The sequence below is a fragment of the Triticum aestivum genome, chromosome 3A, assembly GCF_018294505.1.
Source record: "Triticum aestivum cultivar Chinese Spring chromosome 3A, IWGSC CS RefSeq v2.1, whole genome shotgun sequence".
Classification (NCBI taxonomy): Eukaryota; Viridiplantae; Streptophyta; class Magnoliopsida; order Poales; family Poaceae; genus Triticum; species Triticum aestivum.
Genome location: NC_057800.1, coordinates 430856942 through 430869766, shown reverse-complemented (window position 1 = coordinate 430869766; position 12825 = coordinate 430856942). Strand labels below are relative to the sequence as shown.

The window sequence follows — 12825 nt, the reverse complement described above, 5'->3', positions numbered from 1 at the left end:
GTTTCCTACTCGTATCTTTAAAGATACTTTCACCAATTCGGGGAAACTTGTGGTGCTCGCTCGAGGCGTTTGGGCAAAATGTTTCAACAAAGTAGGCCTCCTTTACGCGGAGCCGTCTCTGTATGTACTATTCTTGCTTTGCTTGCTTCTCCCTTTTTCTCGTCCTGCCGATTGTTCCTGCCCCGAAAGCTACACGGCTGCTGCTTTGGAGTGCGTGGATCCAACCACGGCCGCAGCATCTCGCATCGAAGGCAACACGGGAAATTTCCGGTCCCCAGATGCTTTCGTTAGCCGAGACCCGAGAGAGAGGATGACAGCTTGAATCAGGATCAAACTTCTAGAAGCAACGGCACGTAAAAAGGGCAATGATAATAAGGCTGGTCACAAACATAGTCTAGTAACTTACACACTTTCCTAGACTATGTTACTACCTTCATAGTGGGTAAGAACATCTATGTAGTGTCATGCAACAATGTATTTATTAGGTTATAGACTCATTGTTTCTTGGAGTGTGTGATGTTCCGGTAACTTAGCTAGTTACCACAAGCACCTCTCTCTTCATTAAATATGTGACACATAAGCAAAATTGTATTGGAGTGTGTGATGTTACTCCTAAGTTCCTCTCCATTGTGACCAGCCTAAAGAGCTGAGTGCCCTCGGCGTACGCATGTTTATTATAAGACGAGAGTAACCTTTGCTTTTGGCAAATTTCGGATAAATTGCGGAACGTATGTTCCGTTGGCAAAAATATATATTCTTTTGTCGCAATGTTTGGTGTATTATGAGAAAGACCATTAGGACTAGCTGCATTAGATTTGCACGGCGAGCACGTGATTAATTACTTGGTTAAGCAGCATCTCTAGTGCTGGCCACAAGACAAGAGGGAAAATGCTTTTTTTAGAAAGGGAAGGCCTCACCCACACGCCCGGTTCCCACCAGCTGTACCCACCCAGGCCGCTCGCCGCCACGTGGGCCCAGCTCTTTGACCCCCTGCGTCAGCGGCGCAGCCAGAAGGACCGCATCCATACGCTACCCCACCGCCCACCGCGCTCGAGCCCCTCGAGGAATCTCGATATCGCAAAACGGTCCCTCCGGACACCTCCGGAGCCCGCTCAAATATAACCAAGCACTACTCCTCTTTTCCCTTGTCGTCTCCGTTACCGCTCGCACTTGCCACTCAAGTACCGCCCCCATTCTCTCTCATGGCGGACTCCTCCTGCTGCCCAGCCAAACCCTAATGTCGGCCCGGCGGCGCCGCCACGCCCCCCGCGCCGTAGCCTCGCCGCCACGAGCTCTCTTCGAAGGTAATCGCCGACGGGCCTCCCGACACACCGAGCCCGTGGCGGATCTTACTTAACCCATTTCCCGCCGCTCGTCGGATCCGCCGCGCTGATCTGTTATTCATCCACTGCTCTAATCCCTTCCCGCAGATTGGACGCTCTCGGCCAGGCGAGGAAACTAGGAGACGGAACGCCTACGGGAGGGAGGCGCCATGGGCGATCTGAAGGAGATTAAGTACAGGCGGAGGATTGGGCTCCAGGAGCGCGCGCAATGCAGCGACCAGAGGGCCGTCGACTGGGGCGTGCTCAAGCAGGACCCCGTGGAGCTTCTGCGCAAGCTGGACGAGCTGAGGGACCAAATCACGCGGTCCTGCCAGGTCGCCGAGCAGCCACGGGAGCACCGTCGGGCGGGCCGCCGACCGCCCTCCTTGCTCCCTGACCTTCCCGAGCCGGTACCTCTACCCGGGTATCACCGCCCACGCTATGGTGCCCGGTATGGGCATGGCTTGCCGTTGAGCCCATGTGAGCCGCAGCACTCTGATCATGGGGAGAGGTACGCGAGGCAGTCAAGTGGGCGGTATCGCCAGTACCCAGGGAGGCAGTGGGAGAACGGTGGGATTGGACATGGGAATTACCATCAGTATGCGTGTGCTAGCCCGCATTATCTGCATGGACAGAGGCCTGCGCCACAAGAAGAGCACATACCAATGGCCAGATACTTCGCTGGGCAGCATGAATGCTACCGGTTTGAAAGGTCACCATCTATTTCATCAGATTATGACCAAAGGTCTGTGGCATCATCGCTTTACTCGCATCGCTCGGTGTCAAAGAAAAGGGCTGAGTATTTTAGGAAGAAGGCAGAACATCTCTGCCGGCCAATGCATGGCGCTGCGCCATTTGTTGTTTGCAGTTCTTGTTATAATCTCTTGCAGGTGCCAATGGAAAAATGCATGGGGTGGAAACAAAACAGGCTACAGTGTGGGTCTTGCTCTGAGATAATCAGTGTGAAGCGCGTGAAAGGAAAGACTATTCCCTACACATCCTCACCGCCCTTCAGCTTGTCCAAAACTGAGCAAAGCTCACATGATCGAATGAGGCGAGATTTTGAGCATCAGCATCATGATGATGTCACTTCTGCGTTTTATAATTTGAATGAGCACAGCAGCATGCAAATCAACATAGATTTTGGTGATGATAATTCAGTTTCTTCCACCATTAGTCATGAAAGGACTGACAAAGAATGTGGCTCAAACAGGAGCATTCAGTCGAAAGCCGATGGTATCTCTCTGTCTCCAGGCAGGTCTGGAGATATTGAAAGCCCAAAGGATATATTATGTGAAAGAGATGCAGATTGTCAGGAGGAACATTCCATAGATGGTCCAGTCAGCCCGTGTTCCCCAATTTTAGAGGACAAACTTGTTGATCCACTGTGCAGCCAAGAAAAACACAATAGTTCAGAGGACTTAGGTATGGATAATGAATCTGACCTAAATTGCAAAGGAGAATACATTGTTAATGATGATGAGAGTGTCAGCATGGGAAGTGAACAAAAGGTCAATGAAGCTGAATTTGTAGAGGAAAGCATGTGCAGAAAGCATGATCAAAAGAACAAGGAAGATCACTGTTCTAGCCTTGAAGATGTTAGCAAAATGCATGGGCAGAATAGTACAAAATCTGACCCTGATAGTCTTGAGAATGGAAATGAAAAGCATGGGTGGACAAGCAAAACCGATGTCACAATCAGTCCTGAAAGTGAAGGTACACGCAAGAAATATGACCACAACAGCAAAGAAGATGAAACAAGCGGTCTGAAAGTTGAGAACACAAGTAATGAGTTTGACAAAAACAACACAGCAGACAGCAACAGTGCCGTCGAACATGCCAACACTGCCATTGAATTTGAAGGTACAAGCACAAGTGAGAGATATGAAGAAAACCTAATGGAACGAGATAATGGAAAATTGCATGAGCCATGTGCTGAGGATGCCAATGCCCTAACGGAGAGTGGGTCATCAGTTAATGGGCGCACAAATTCTGGTTTTTCTCGTGGTTCTTCTGAGGCTGGTTTAGATGAAGATCAATCCTCAACTGGTAAGAGTGGGGATTCATCATTTTTTGCTGGTTTCTTGAAGAAGGGGTTCAAGGACCTTTCTTTATTTAACCAGTCCATGGATAGTGTTAAAATTTCAATCAATGGCCATCCAATCTCGGAAAGAGCTCTTAAGAAGGCAGAAAAGAAAGCTGGTCCTGTTGAACCTGGCTCATACTGGTAAGTAATTTCTGTAGCGCCAGCAGCAATTAAATTTTTGAACAGTCTGCTGCACTTGTACTAGTTTGCACTGTGCAGACTGGTTTACTTTGTTCATTTTTCACTTTGATAAGGACAAACAAATGCTTGTCTTATAGCAGTAACCTGGCTTAGTGAAATTATGATAGACAAGCCATAATTATTTTTCAGAAGGGGAGCCTTGGCGCAGTGGTAAAGCTGCTGCCTTGTGACCATGAGGTCACGGGTTCAAGTCCTGGAAACAGCCTCTTACAGAAATGTAGGGAAAGGCTGCGTACAATAGACCCAAGGTGGTCGGACCCTTCCCCAGACCCTGCGCAAGCGGGAGCTACATGCACTGGGGCTGCCCTTTTTCTAGATGGTAAAGCAGAAAATGCTCTGGTGACTATTATGAGTATGTGTTCTAGAAGGCTACCAGATCTCTATGGAATTCTCTTCCATGACTCATATTTTTTGCTTTTAGCTCCGTGTGCAGACGTGCCCCGTCTTTTTTCTAAACAATAAACTATTTTCGGCATATCATATCTGATAGCTAGAAACCAAATTCATGGGCGTGCTGATGGTTGAGGCTCAATAACTTTTGGCTCAACACACACATCTCATACAGATTGCACTTCACAGCTATTCTGAAACCCACTATTGATTGTGGTGAGCAATGAGAAAGTGAAGGCCTTGCAAATTGCAATGTCATAGCAGTGCTGCAAAAAAGCATTCCTCTTAAGTTTTAACCAAGCATTTTTTTTAAATAGTGCTTGATGTGAGATGCAATCATTCACAACAACACTAAGGATAAAGTATTTTTACTCGTACCTCCTCCCCATCATCTGTTAATTTCTTCATAAGAAACTGAAATAATGGCTGATAAGTTTAACGTTTCATATCTTTAGTTAGGTAATCATGGTGGTAACTAGTATGTTTCTTTTGCACACATATAGAATTCAAATTGTTACTGTTATGATTATCATCACGCCAATTACTGAACTTCTTACCTTTCAACTTGCATGAACATAAATGCTGTTTATTGTTGGATTTGTGGTCGATTTTTACCTCCATTTCCCCCTCATATTATTCATTTTTCACTTGGCTTGGGGCTTTTATTTTGTAACGGATACTAGAGAGCCATCAATTAGATAATCTGGCCTAGTATTATCTAGCTAATTAGTTTGATACATGCCGCTCTATGATGAACTTCTATTGGTTCAGGGGGATTTCTTTTAAGTCAACATTAACAGTTCTGTTTGTTGTGTTCGTGGTGCAGGTATGACTGCCGTGCTGGATTTTGGGGCATCATGGGTAGAGAATGTATTGGCATTATTCCTGTAAGATCTAGATCCTGTTCTTCTTTATAACCAAGGGTGCTTTCATAAAATTGTGTTCTCATGGTTTCTACTTTGCAGCCATATATAAGAGAATTCAATTATCCAATGCCCAGAAATTGTGCTGGTGGAGACACTGATGTCATTGTCAATGGCAGAGAACTTCATCAGAGAGATTTAGATTTGCTTGTAGGAAGAGGACTTCCACGTATCTCTGGCAAATCATATTCCATTGAGATTTCTGGAAATATTACCGATGATGCTGGAAATAAGCTACGCAGTCTTGGCAAACTTGCTCCCACGTAAGTTCCTTTACATTCTGTGCACGGCTGCATGTCCTTGCTGCTAAGATATTTAGGGCATGTTTCGCTGCCCTCCACAGACTACCACGATTTTGCTCACGCCACAAGTGTGGCAAACCACAGCTTTTGTGGCCATCAAATTGGTCTCCATGCTTGTTGTAGAAGTTGCTAGGGAGTCAGACTTGTGGAGTAAGAGGCTAATAAAGTGTAGGACACCGTAAATCCTGATATTATTTGTTGAAAAATTAGTTAAAAAGATATGTAAATGTACAACCCAGAGTTGTTGAAATATATTGCACACCCTTCTCCATCAGTTCAGACATTTGTAGGAACTGGCCGGAGCATTAATTTAGTATGGTATCAGGGCCAATAAAATATCAATCCCGCATCTAAGGCCTGGAGTAGCCTAGACGTGAGAGGGAGTGTTGAAATATATTGCCCATCCTTCTCCATCAGTTAGGATTTTGGGATGAACATAGAGCATCATTAGTCCAAGCCCCACAAGCTTCATTTGTGCTCCATCATATTATTACCAAGTCCATGGTACTATGTTTTTTTTTTGATAAATAACCCCATTAGTCAAGCCAATAGCAAATGTGGTAAATAACCCCACTGGGGTCAGAAGGTAGCTTGTTTTCAAAACAAGCAGTGTTTGTGGTTTCCACAGTGTCCAAAACATTGCAGCTAAACACAGTTTAGCTATATCATGTTCCCACCCTGCTTTCTTTAAGCCGTTCCCCTACCTACCCAACTCCACTGTGAGGTGTAGGTGAAGAAAAAGCACATTTGAACAATGCTCCATACAGATGTGGCCAGGGCAACTGAAGAGGAGATGGTCAATGCTTTCAACTATTACGCAAAAAGAGCAGAGCGATGATGATCCATTCCTTTCCCTAAGGGGTTGTCTCTAGTTAAAATTCTTCCCATTCACTTTTAAAGGGAGTTTCAAGCACCACAATTGTCTAAAAACTTTCTCATGGCAAACATCCTTTAGGAAGTGTATCTCTACTCTTATAAAAAACAGAGTTGGTGATGATGGTGTGCCTGCCATCCTACAATATAGGCCGTCCGATTTATATCTGACGGATAGGAAGGAAACTATGGCAATTTTGCAAAAAGATACCCACACCCCTATCCACATTTGCAAATAAGGCTTTTCCTCGTTCATCCTTTTCTCTCACAAGATAAACTACTCATACAAATGCATCTTGATGTTCCGGCACGGGCATCTTGCTAGTATATAGATATAACACTGAACCCTTTTTCCCCTAGCATCCACACCTTCATCAGTCAATGTGGTGGAGTGGCAAACATCCAGCAGATCTTGCCATTGCACAGCCAATTTCCCCCCGCAAGCATCTACGAGATTGGAGACATGTCCCTTGAGAGTGAACAACTTATGAACATTGACATTTTTGCCAAATGTAAGGTTATATAGGCTTTTAAATCTGGAAGCAAGAGATGGTATCTATGTGATTGGCAATTAAACCATTTTCGCTTGGATTTGAGTCCGTGTGTTCTCGGTGGTGTGAGCTCATGCTGCAGTTTGAGATTGTGTACGTAAGAGCCATGTCTTTTGACTGTTTGTAAGAGGTAGGAGGAGCTGGGTAGACCCATGGATAGCTTAAGGTGGAGAAACAAGTGAACATCCTAGGAAATCATGTACCAGCTAAGTGAGTGTAATGGAAGATAAATTCCACAGTTTGCCATGGGTTTTGAGTCACGTCCTAAGCCATGCATACTCGATATGCCTCCTGGCTTTCTGTTGGGAATTATATTTTTGGTTTCTGGGAACTGCTGAGTTAGAAGAACTGGGTTAAGTGCTAACGTTGGATATATTACCAGCCATCCTTGTTAAGTAAAGTGCCATTTTGGAGCATCACTTTGAGCCATAACACACTTTTACCTATTTCAGTGACTTATTTCTCCTAGTCACAACCCTCCAATCTTTAGCATGAACTCACCTTATTAGATACTCCACTTTAACTGTACTTCCAAGTTTTGAACTTTATTTGAGGAGGTCACTCTCTCCAATCCAAAAGGTAGGTTCTTTTAGAGTTGGGCACAAGATTAAGGGTATAGGTAGCAATATTACCATTTATTTATTTCTACAATAAACACTAGAGTTTTTTTGGCAGTACAATCAGATACTAGAGTTATTGCTCAATATGAAATTAATGAGAGGCTAAATAGGAACAACATGAGCAGAAGTGTGATACTAGACCTTATTTGTCATTTGAAAAGGCTAAAATGAGTTGCATTTTGGATCGGGGGAGTAAACAATAATTTTCCGTATTTGTCAGTCGTTGTTGCTAAATCTTATTGGACTAAATTATCAAGTCGACTATATGTGCAACTCCAGCTTTCAAGTTCCAGACCTTATCTAGTGTACTGCTCATCTAGATTAGTATTCAGCTGCCACATTTTGGTTCTTCAATTGTTAAAAAGTCCAAGTTTATGCAGCCATTTTGATAGCATTTGGATTTAGCAATTTCAGTTATATTCTTGATTATATTGCTTCCAATATGGTTATTGCATGTACTCACAGTCATCTCCCTTTTGCTGAATAGAATTGAGAAGCTGAAGCGTGGTTTTGGTATGCACGTCCCTGAAGGGTTTAGGTAGCTGGATATAATGCCGGGTTCCTGCATTTCTAATAATCAGTTTAATCACCTCCCTCCAGCTACCTATTGGAGGGCAAGTTTGTGATTTCTACTGAACCTGACATGGACGCTTTTTAAGTAGTACTTGGGAGTGCTGGTGTGCAGCATAGATGTAGTACTCAAGAAGCTATGATCACATGATCTTGTGGTTTTACTATTGATGACCTTGGTCCTACTAATTCAGTTTATTTGCTGAAAGCAATGTTTGAAAATGATGCAATCTGCCAGGCAGCGCTAATTTCTCTGCTGCCTTTTCTTATGAGTGTTATTGTCTTGATGTATTTTCTCACCACGGGAAGCATTAGGTATATGTGCAATTATCGGCTTGTAATATGTTCCTAGCGCTATACCTTCTCTAATATATTTATATATGTAAATATGTTACTATTTGATCACCTCTAACTAGTATTGGGGATGTATCTGGTGAACCGGAGCAATTGGTGCTACCGTGCACTGGTCCTTCGTTGCACATTTAAAAATGTTTGAGAAAATCTGATTTTTTTAGTGCATTGACATAACATCAATGTGTGCTGTCATAAAAATTCAAATCAAAATTCGTAACATTGTTTGAGATACAAAAATGACAAATTTGCACAAGTTGGGCTTGTGTCATGTGGCGCTCTGCTCCCGTGAGCTTGTGTATTAGAAGTTGAATATTCATGGCTGGTACACTTGTATCTGTAACCAAGAACCAAATCCTGACTGAGCTTGTTCGTAGCTGCATAGATTTGACAGTGCTTGTGCACTCATGTCCATATTTTGCGCTCTATACCACTGTAACTACGTGAGTGGTTCCTGTAACCTTGCATTATGCATACGGCATACCTGAGGGAGTCGGCTCCTCCAACTTAGCTCTTGCTGGTTGTGTTTGGTTCAACTTCAGCTGCCAATTTTTCGGTCCAAAAGTTATAAGCTGAACCAAAGAGGGCGGGAGTTTCCAGTAAACCAACTTCATAAGTGCTGAAACTTCTTGTAGTGCAATTTTCACAGCCGACATACCCTAACTTTTGTGATCCGAGGCTAGCTCAGATGGTTAGGTTCTTTGCGGGAACCAGCACATGAAAGTTCCAAGTTAGTGCTCGCATTTTCCTGAATTTATTCTGGACTTTCGGTTCATTTAGTGAGATGAAACATTCCCGTTGACTATAGAGGTGTATGTGACGACTTCATCAATTTCAAGACGATGTGTTGGCTCAATCTTTTGAAGGTGCCCGTATAGGTAGAATGTGCATGCGTTCGTTCATAGAGTGAGTATATGTGCATATATATGAGCGTTTGCGCTTGTACCGTGTTCAAAATAACAAAAAAAAACATTCGCCTACCTTTTCAACTTCATTGAAGAGTATTTATCCACCTATGCCATCCATAAGTAAAATTCACTTCAGTCTATTCCTCGAGCGAGTGAATCAGAGAGCCTTCAAAATGAAATGAGCGGCAAGGAGAGCCTTCCATTCCCAGAAATCACCTTGTCAAGTTTGGATTCCTAGGGTTCCGAAATGAGCGACGAGGAGAGCCTTCCGTCCCTAGAAATCCCCTTGTCCTAGTTAGGGTTTCTAGGGTTCCACACATTGGGGCCATATAAGGAGAAGAAAACCCTTCGTCAAGAGGAGGCGCTCATCCACCAAATGACCTCTTCACAACCGCCGTCACTATCATCTATAGGAGCCATCTCCATCTCTATAGCTGTTCGCACATGAACACGTCACCGTGTATCTCCAACGCCGAGCGTGATGCACCGCAACTCACGTTGAAGGAGACCCGTCTGAAAGCGCGGTACGCAAGTAATCCGGCAGGCGTTTTTGAGCACCCGAAACCCCACGCGCCCGGGAGGGACCCCGTCTGGACGCACATCGGCTATGGGCTGCCCTAGGTCGGTTCCGACAGGATGTATTCCGACGAAATGCCTTGGATTCTAGGAGGAATATAATGAACAAGACTATTTCTCCTTTTGGCCATAGCCAGCCCGCCCCTAGAGCCCCAAGGATCGCTGCCCTTCAACACGAAGAACGAGCGAGAAAGAACAAGGGAGAGATGTAAAACTAGGATAAAAAGTAGATAGGTTTTACGATTGTGTGTTGTTGTTCAATCGGCCGTCACCCCTTAGGTATATAAGAGGCGGCTGGACTTCCCGTGCAAGGAAAAAGCTTTGGATTCACGTCCAAAACCCTAGTCAAATTCGGATTGGTTTTATCCGAACTTTCCAAAACTGTTCGGTTTAAACTGATTGAACCTTGCGGGTAATTTTTGAGGTGGTAAACGACCTCGAATGGAAACGAGCCCAAAAGCAATCTTGACCGTTTCGACGAGACAAACAACTTTCATGTTGAACAGTTTTTGATCAGAGGTCATCTTGAGGGTCAAATCGCTCACTCAAAACAGACTATTATTCGCGCTACCTATCAGACAGGGTGTGGTGCGGCGCGCCACTTTTGGCTCGTAATAGGACTGTATTTTGATGGCTGTAACTTTTGCATACAAACTCGGATTGGGACGATTTTTATATCAAAATCAACTTTTTCGACGAGACGAAGAACTTTGCAGTTGTAACTTTTCTCATCAAATGTCATCTTGATAGGGTTTTGTGCCATGCAAAAATCTGGTGTCAACAATAGCCACCTCCTTCGTAGTCTTCACGCCCATAGCCATAAACTATAATCAAGAGTACTTCGCACATAGCGATGCTACTCCTGCAGGAGTTGTTGGATTTCCCCAAAGAGGAAGGGTGATGTAGCACGGCAGCAGATAGTATTTCACTCAGTTAAGAAACAAGATTTATCGAACTAGTAGGAGTCGCTAAGCTAAAAACTTTAGCAATATCTTAACACAAACAAAAAAATTGCTTGCACCCAACAAAAGCAAGGGGGTCATCACTCCCTTTGTTCTTACTAGTTACAATATCAAAAGCAAAGAGTGATAGGGAAAAGTAGAAAACAATAAAAGAAAGTAAAAAGCAATTGTAGGACTTTTTGTATTGATAGAAAATAGACACGAGGGCCATAGGTTCACTAGAGGAATCTCTCTCGAATGCATATAGTGGCATGGTAGATAAATTACTATTGGTAAATTGTCAGAATAACATAAATTATAACTATTATCATTCATGGCACAAATCCCACATAGGCATTATGTCCATGACAAGTAGACTGTTAATCCAACTGCATCTACTACTATTTCTCCAATCTCAAGACCGCTATTTAGCATGCATCTCAAAATATTAAGTTCATAATAAATAGAGTAACACAATAAGAAAGATGACATAATGTAGACAGGAAGAGATAAATCAATATACCAAAACCCCGTTGTTTTATTCTTAGTGACAACAATACAATACGTGTCTTTGTCCCTTTTATCACTGGATAAGATCACCGCAAGATTGAACCCACTACTATGCACCACTCCCTCTGAAGATCTACTCATCTATCTTGGTCAAAGAAAACTCATAGATCGGAAAACATACATAGTTAGAAAATTACTAAAGAGAGAAACTTCAAAAGATACATATAAATTCAATGAACAATCTAATCATAAATTCATAATTCATCGGATCCCAACAAACATGCCACAAGAATTACATCGATCTCCCTAGAGATCGTTGTATTGAAGATCAAGATCAAGAGATAGATAGATAGATAGATAGAGAGAGAGAGAGAGCCATCTAGCTACTACTAAGGACTCATAGGTCCTAAAAGAACTACTCACACATCATCATGGAGGCAGCAAAGTTGATAAAGATGGCCTCCCCAATGCCCCCCCCCTCCGGCAGAGTGCCGGAATAGGGCCCCAAATGGGATCCCATCGATACAGAGCCTTGCGACGGTGATAAAATTGTTTCGGGGTCTCGCTTCAAGGGTTTCAAAATATGTGGGAATTTATAGGCCAAGAATTAGGTCAAACGAAGCTACGAGGGGTCCACAAGCCAGGGTGGCGCGCCCTACCCCCCTAGGCATGCCTCTGCCTTGTGGGGCCCCCGTGGGTCTTTTGGTCCTTCCCCGAAGCTTCTAGGGTCTCTTATGTTCTAGAAAAAAGGTCAAAATGTTTTGTCGTGTTTGGGCTTCTGTAGGTATGGATTTTCTGAAATACCAAAAACATGAAAAAAATACAAATTCACACTAGACACTAAATCAATAGGTTAGTCCAGAAAAATAATATAAAATGACATAGAATGCATACAAAAGTGATAATATAATAGCATTTAACAATATTTTTTTACAGATACGTTTGAGACGTATCAGCACCCCCAAGCTTAATTCCTGCTCGTTCTCGAGTAGGTAAATGATAAACAAAAGAATTTTGATGCTGAATGCTACGTAACATGTTATTGATCAAATGATGTAGTCTTGGTATGAATATTGGGATACAAATGATTCAAGGCAATAGTCTATTAATTTGACATTAAAACAATAATACATAAACATGCAAGTAAACAATTATTGCCTTTCAAAATAAAGTTGCTAAAGAACGTGATCCCTACACACTTAATGTGGGTATGCATGGCACACTTAGTCTTCCTAGCATAGAAATATCAAATGAAGAACAACCCCAATGCCAAACCAGGCAATTAAATCATGCTTTTTCTCACTTCAGCCTTTTCAACTTTCACACAATAATTGAGCGTGAGCCAATGACTTAGCACTTTAGGTGGCAAAAAGAATGATGATGGGAGTTTATAAGGGAAGGCAAAAAGTATAAGAAAGTCTGCATCAAAGCGGCTTGATCGTTAGGCAATGGAGAGGTGTTAATGTGAGGAGTAAGGATTGCCATGCAACAAATGCACTAGAGCTATAAGTGTATGAAAACTCTTGATGACCCACAAGTATAGGGAATCTATCGTAGTCCTTTCGATAAGTAAGAGTGTCCAACCCAACGAGGAACAGAAGGAAATGACAAGCGGTTTCCAGTAAGGTGTTCTCTGCAAGCACTGAAATTATCGGTAACAGATAGTTTTGTGATAAGGTAATTTGTAACGGGTAACAAGTA

At 43.1% G+C, this 12825-nt stretch overlaps 1 protein-coding gene across 1 annotated transcript; it reads left to right on the top strand.

Moving 5' to 3' along the window:
• Positions 1-1143: 1143 nt before the first annotated feature.
• On the top strand, positions 1144-8243 carry LOC123061516 (uncharacterized). Its single transcript, XM_044484642.1, has 5 exons — positions 1144-1304; positions 1431-3549; positions 4826-4886; positions 4965-5185; positions 7756-8243. Exons 2-5 carry the CDS (start codon positions 1493-1495, stop codon positions 7808-7810), a joined length of 2394 nt encoding a protein of 797 aa, XP_044340577.1. The 5' UTR covers positions 1144-1304; positions 1431-1492; the 3' UTR covers positions 7811-8243.
• The last annotated feature ends 4582 nt before the right edge of the window (positions 8244-12825 follow it).

Bases quoted from the DNA above. Each gene is read 5' to 3' on its own strand.
- LOC123061516 (XM_044484642.1), top strand. From the start codon at position 1,493: ATGGGCGATCTGAAGGAGATTAAGTACAGGCGGAGGATTGGGCTCCAG. The intron at 3,550-4,825 runs GTAAGTAATTTC...TTCGTGGTGCAG, and splicing joins GTTGAACCTGGCTCATACTG to GTATGACTGCCGTGCTGGAT. The intron at 4,887-4,964 runs GTAAGATCTAGA...TCTACTTTGCAG, and splicing joins AATGTATTGGCATTATTCCT to CCATATATAAGAGAATTCAA.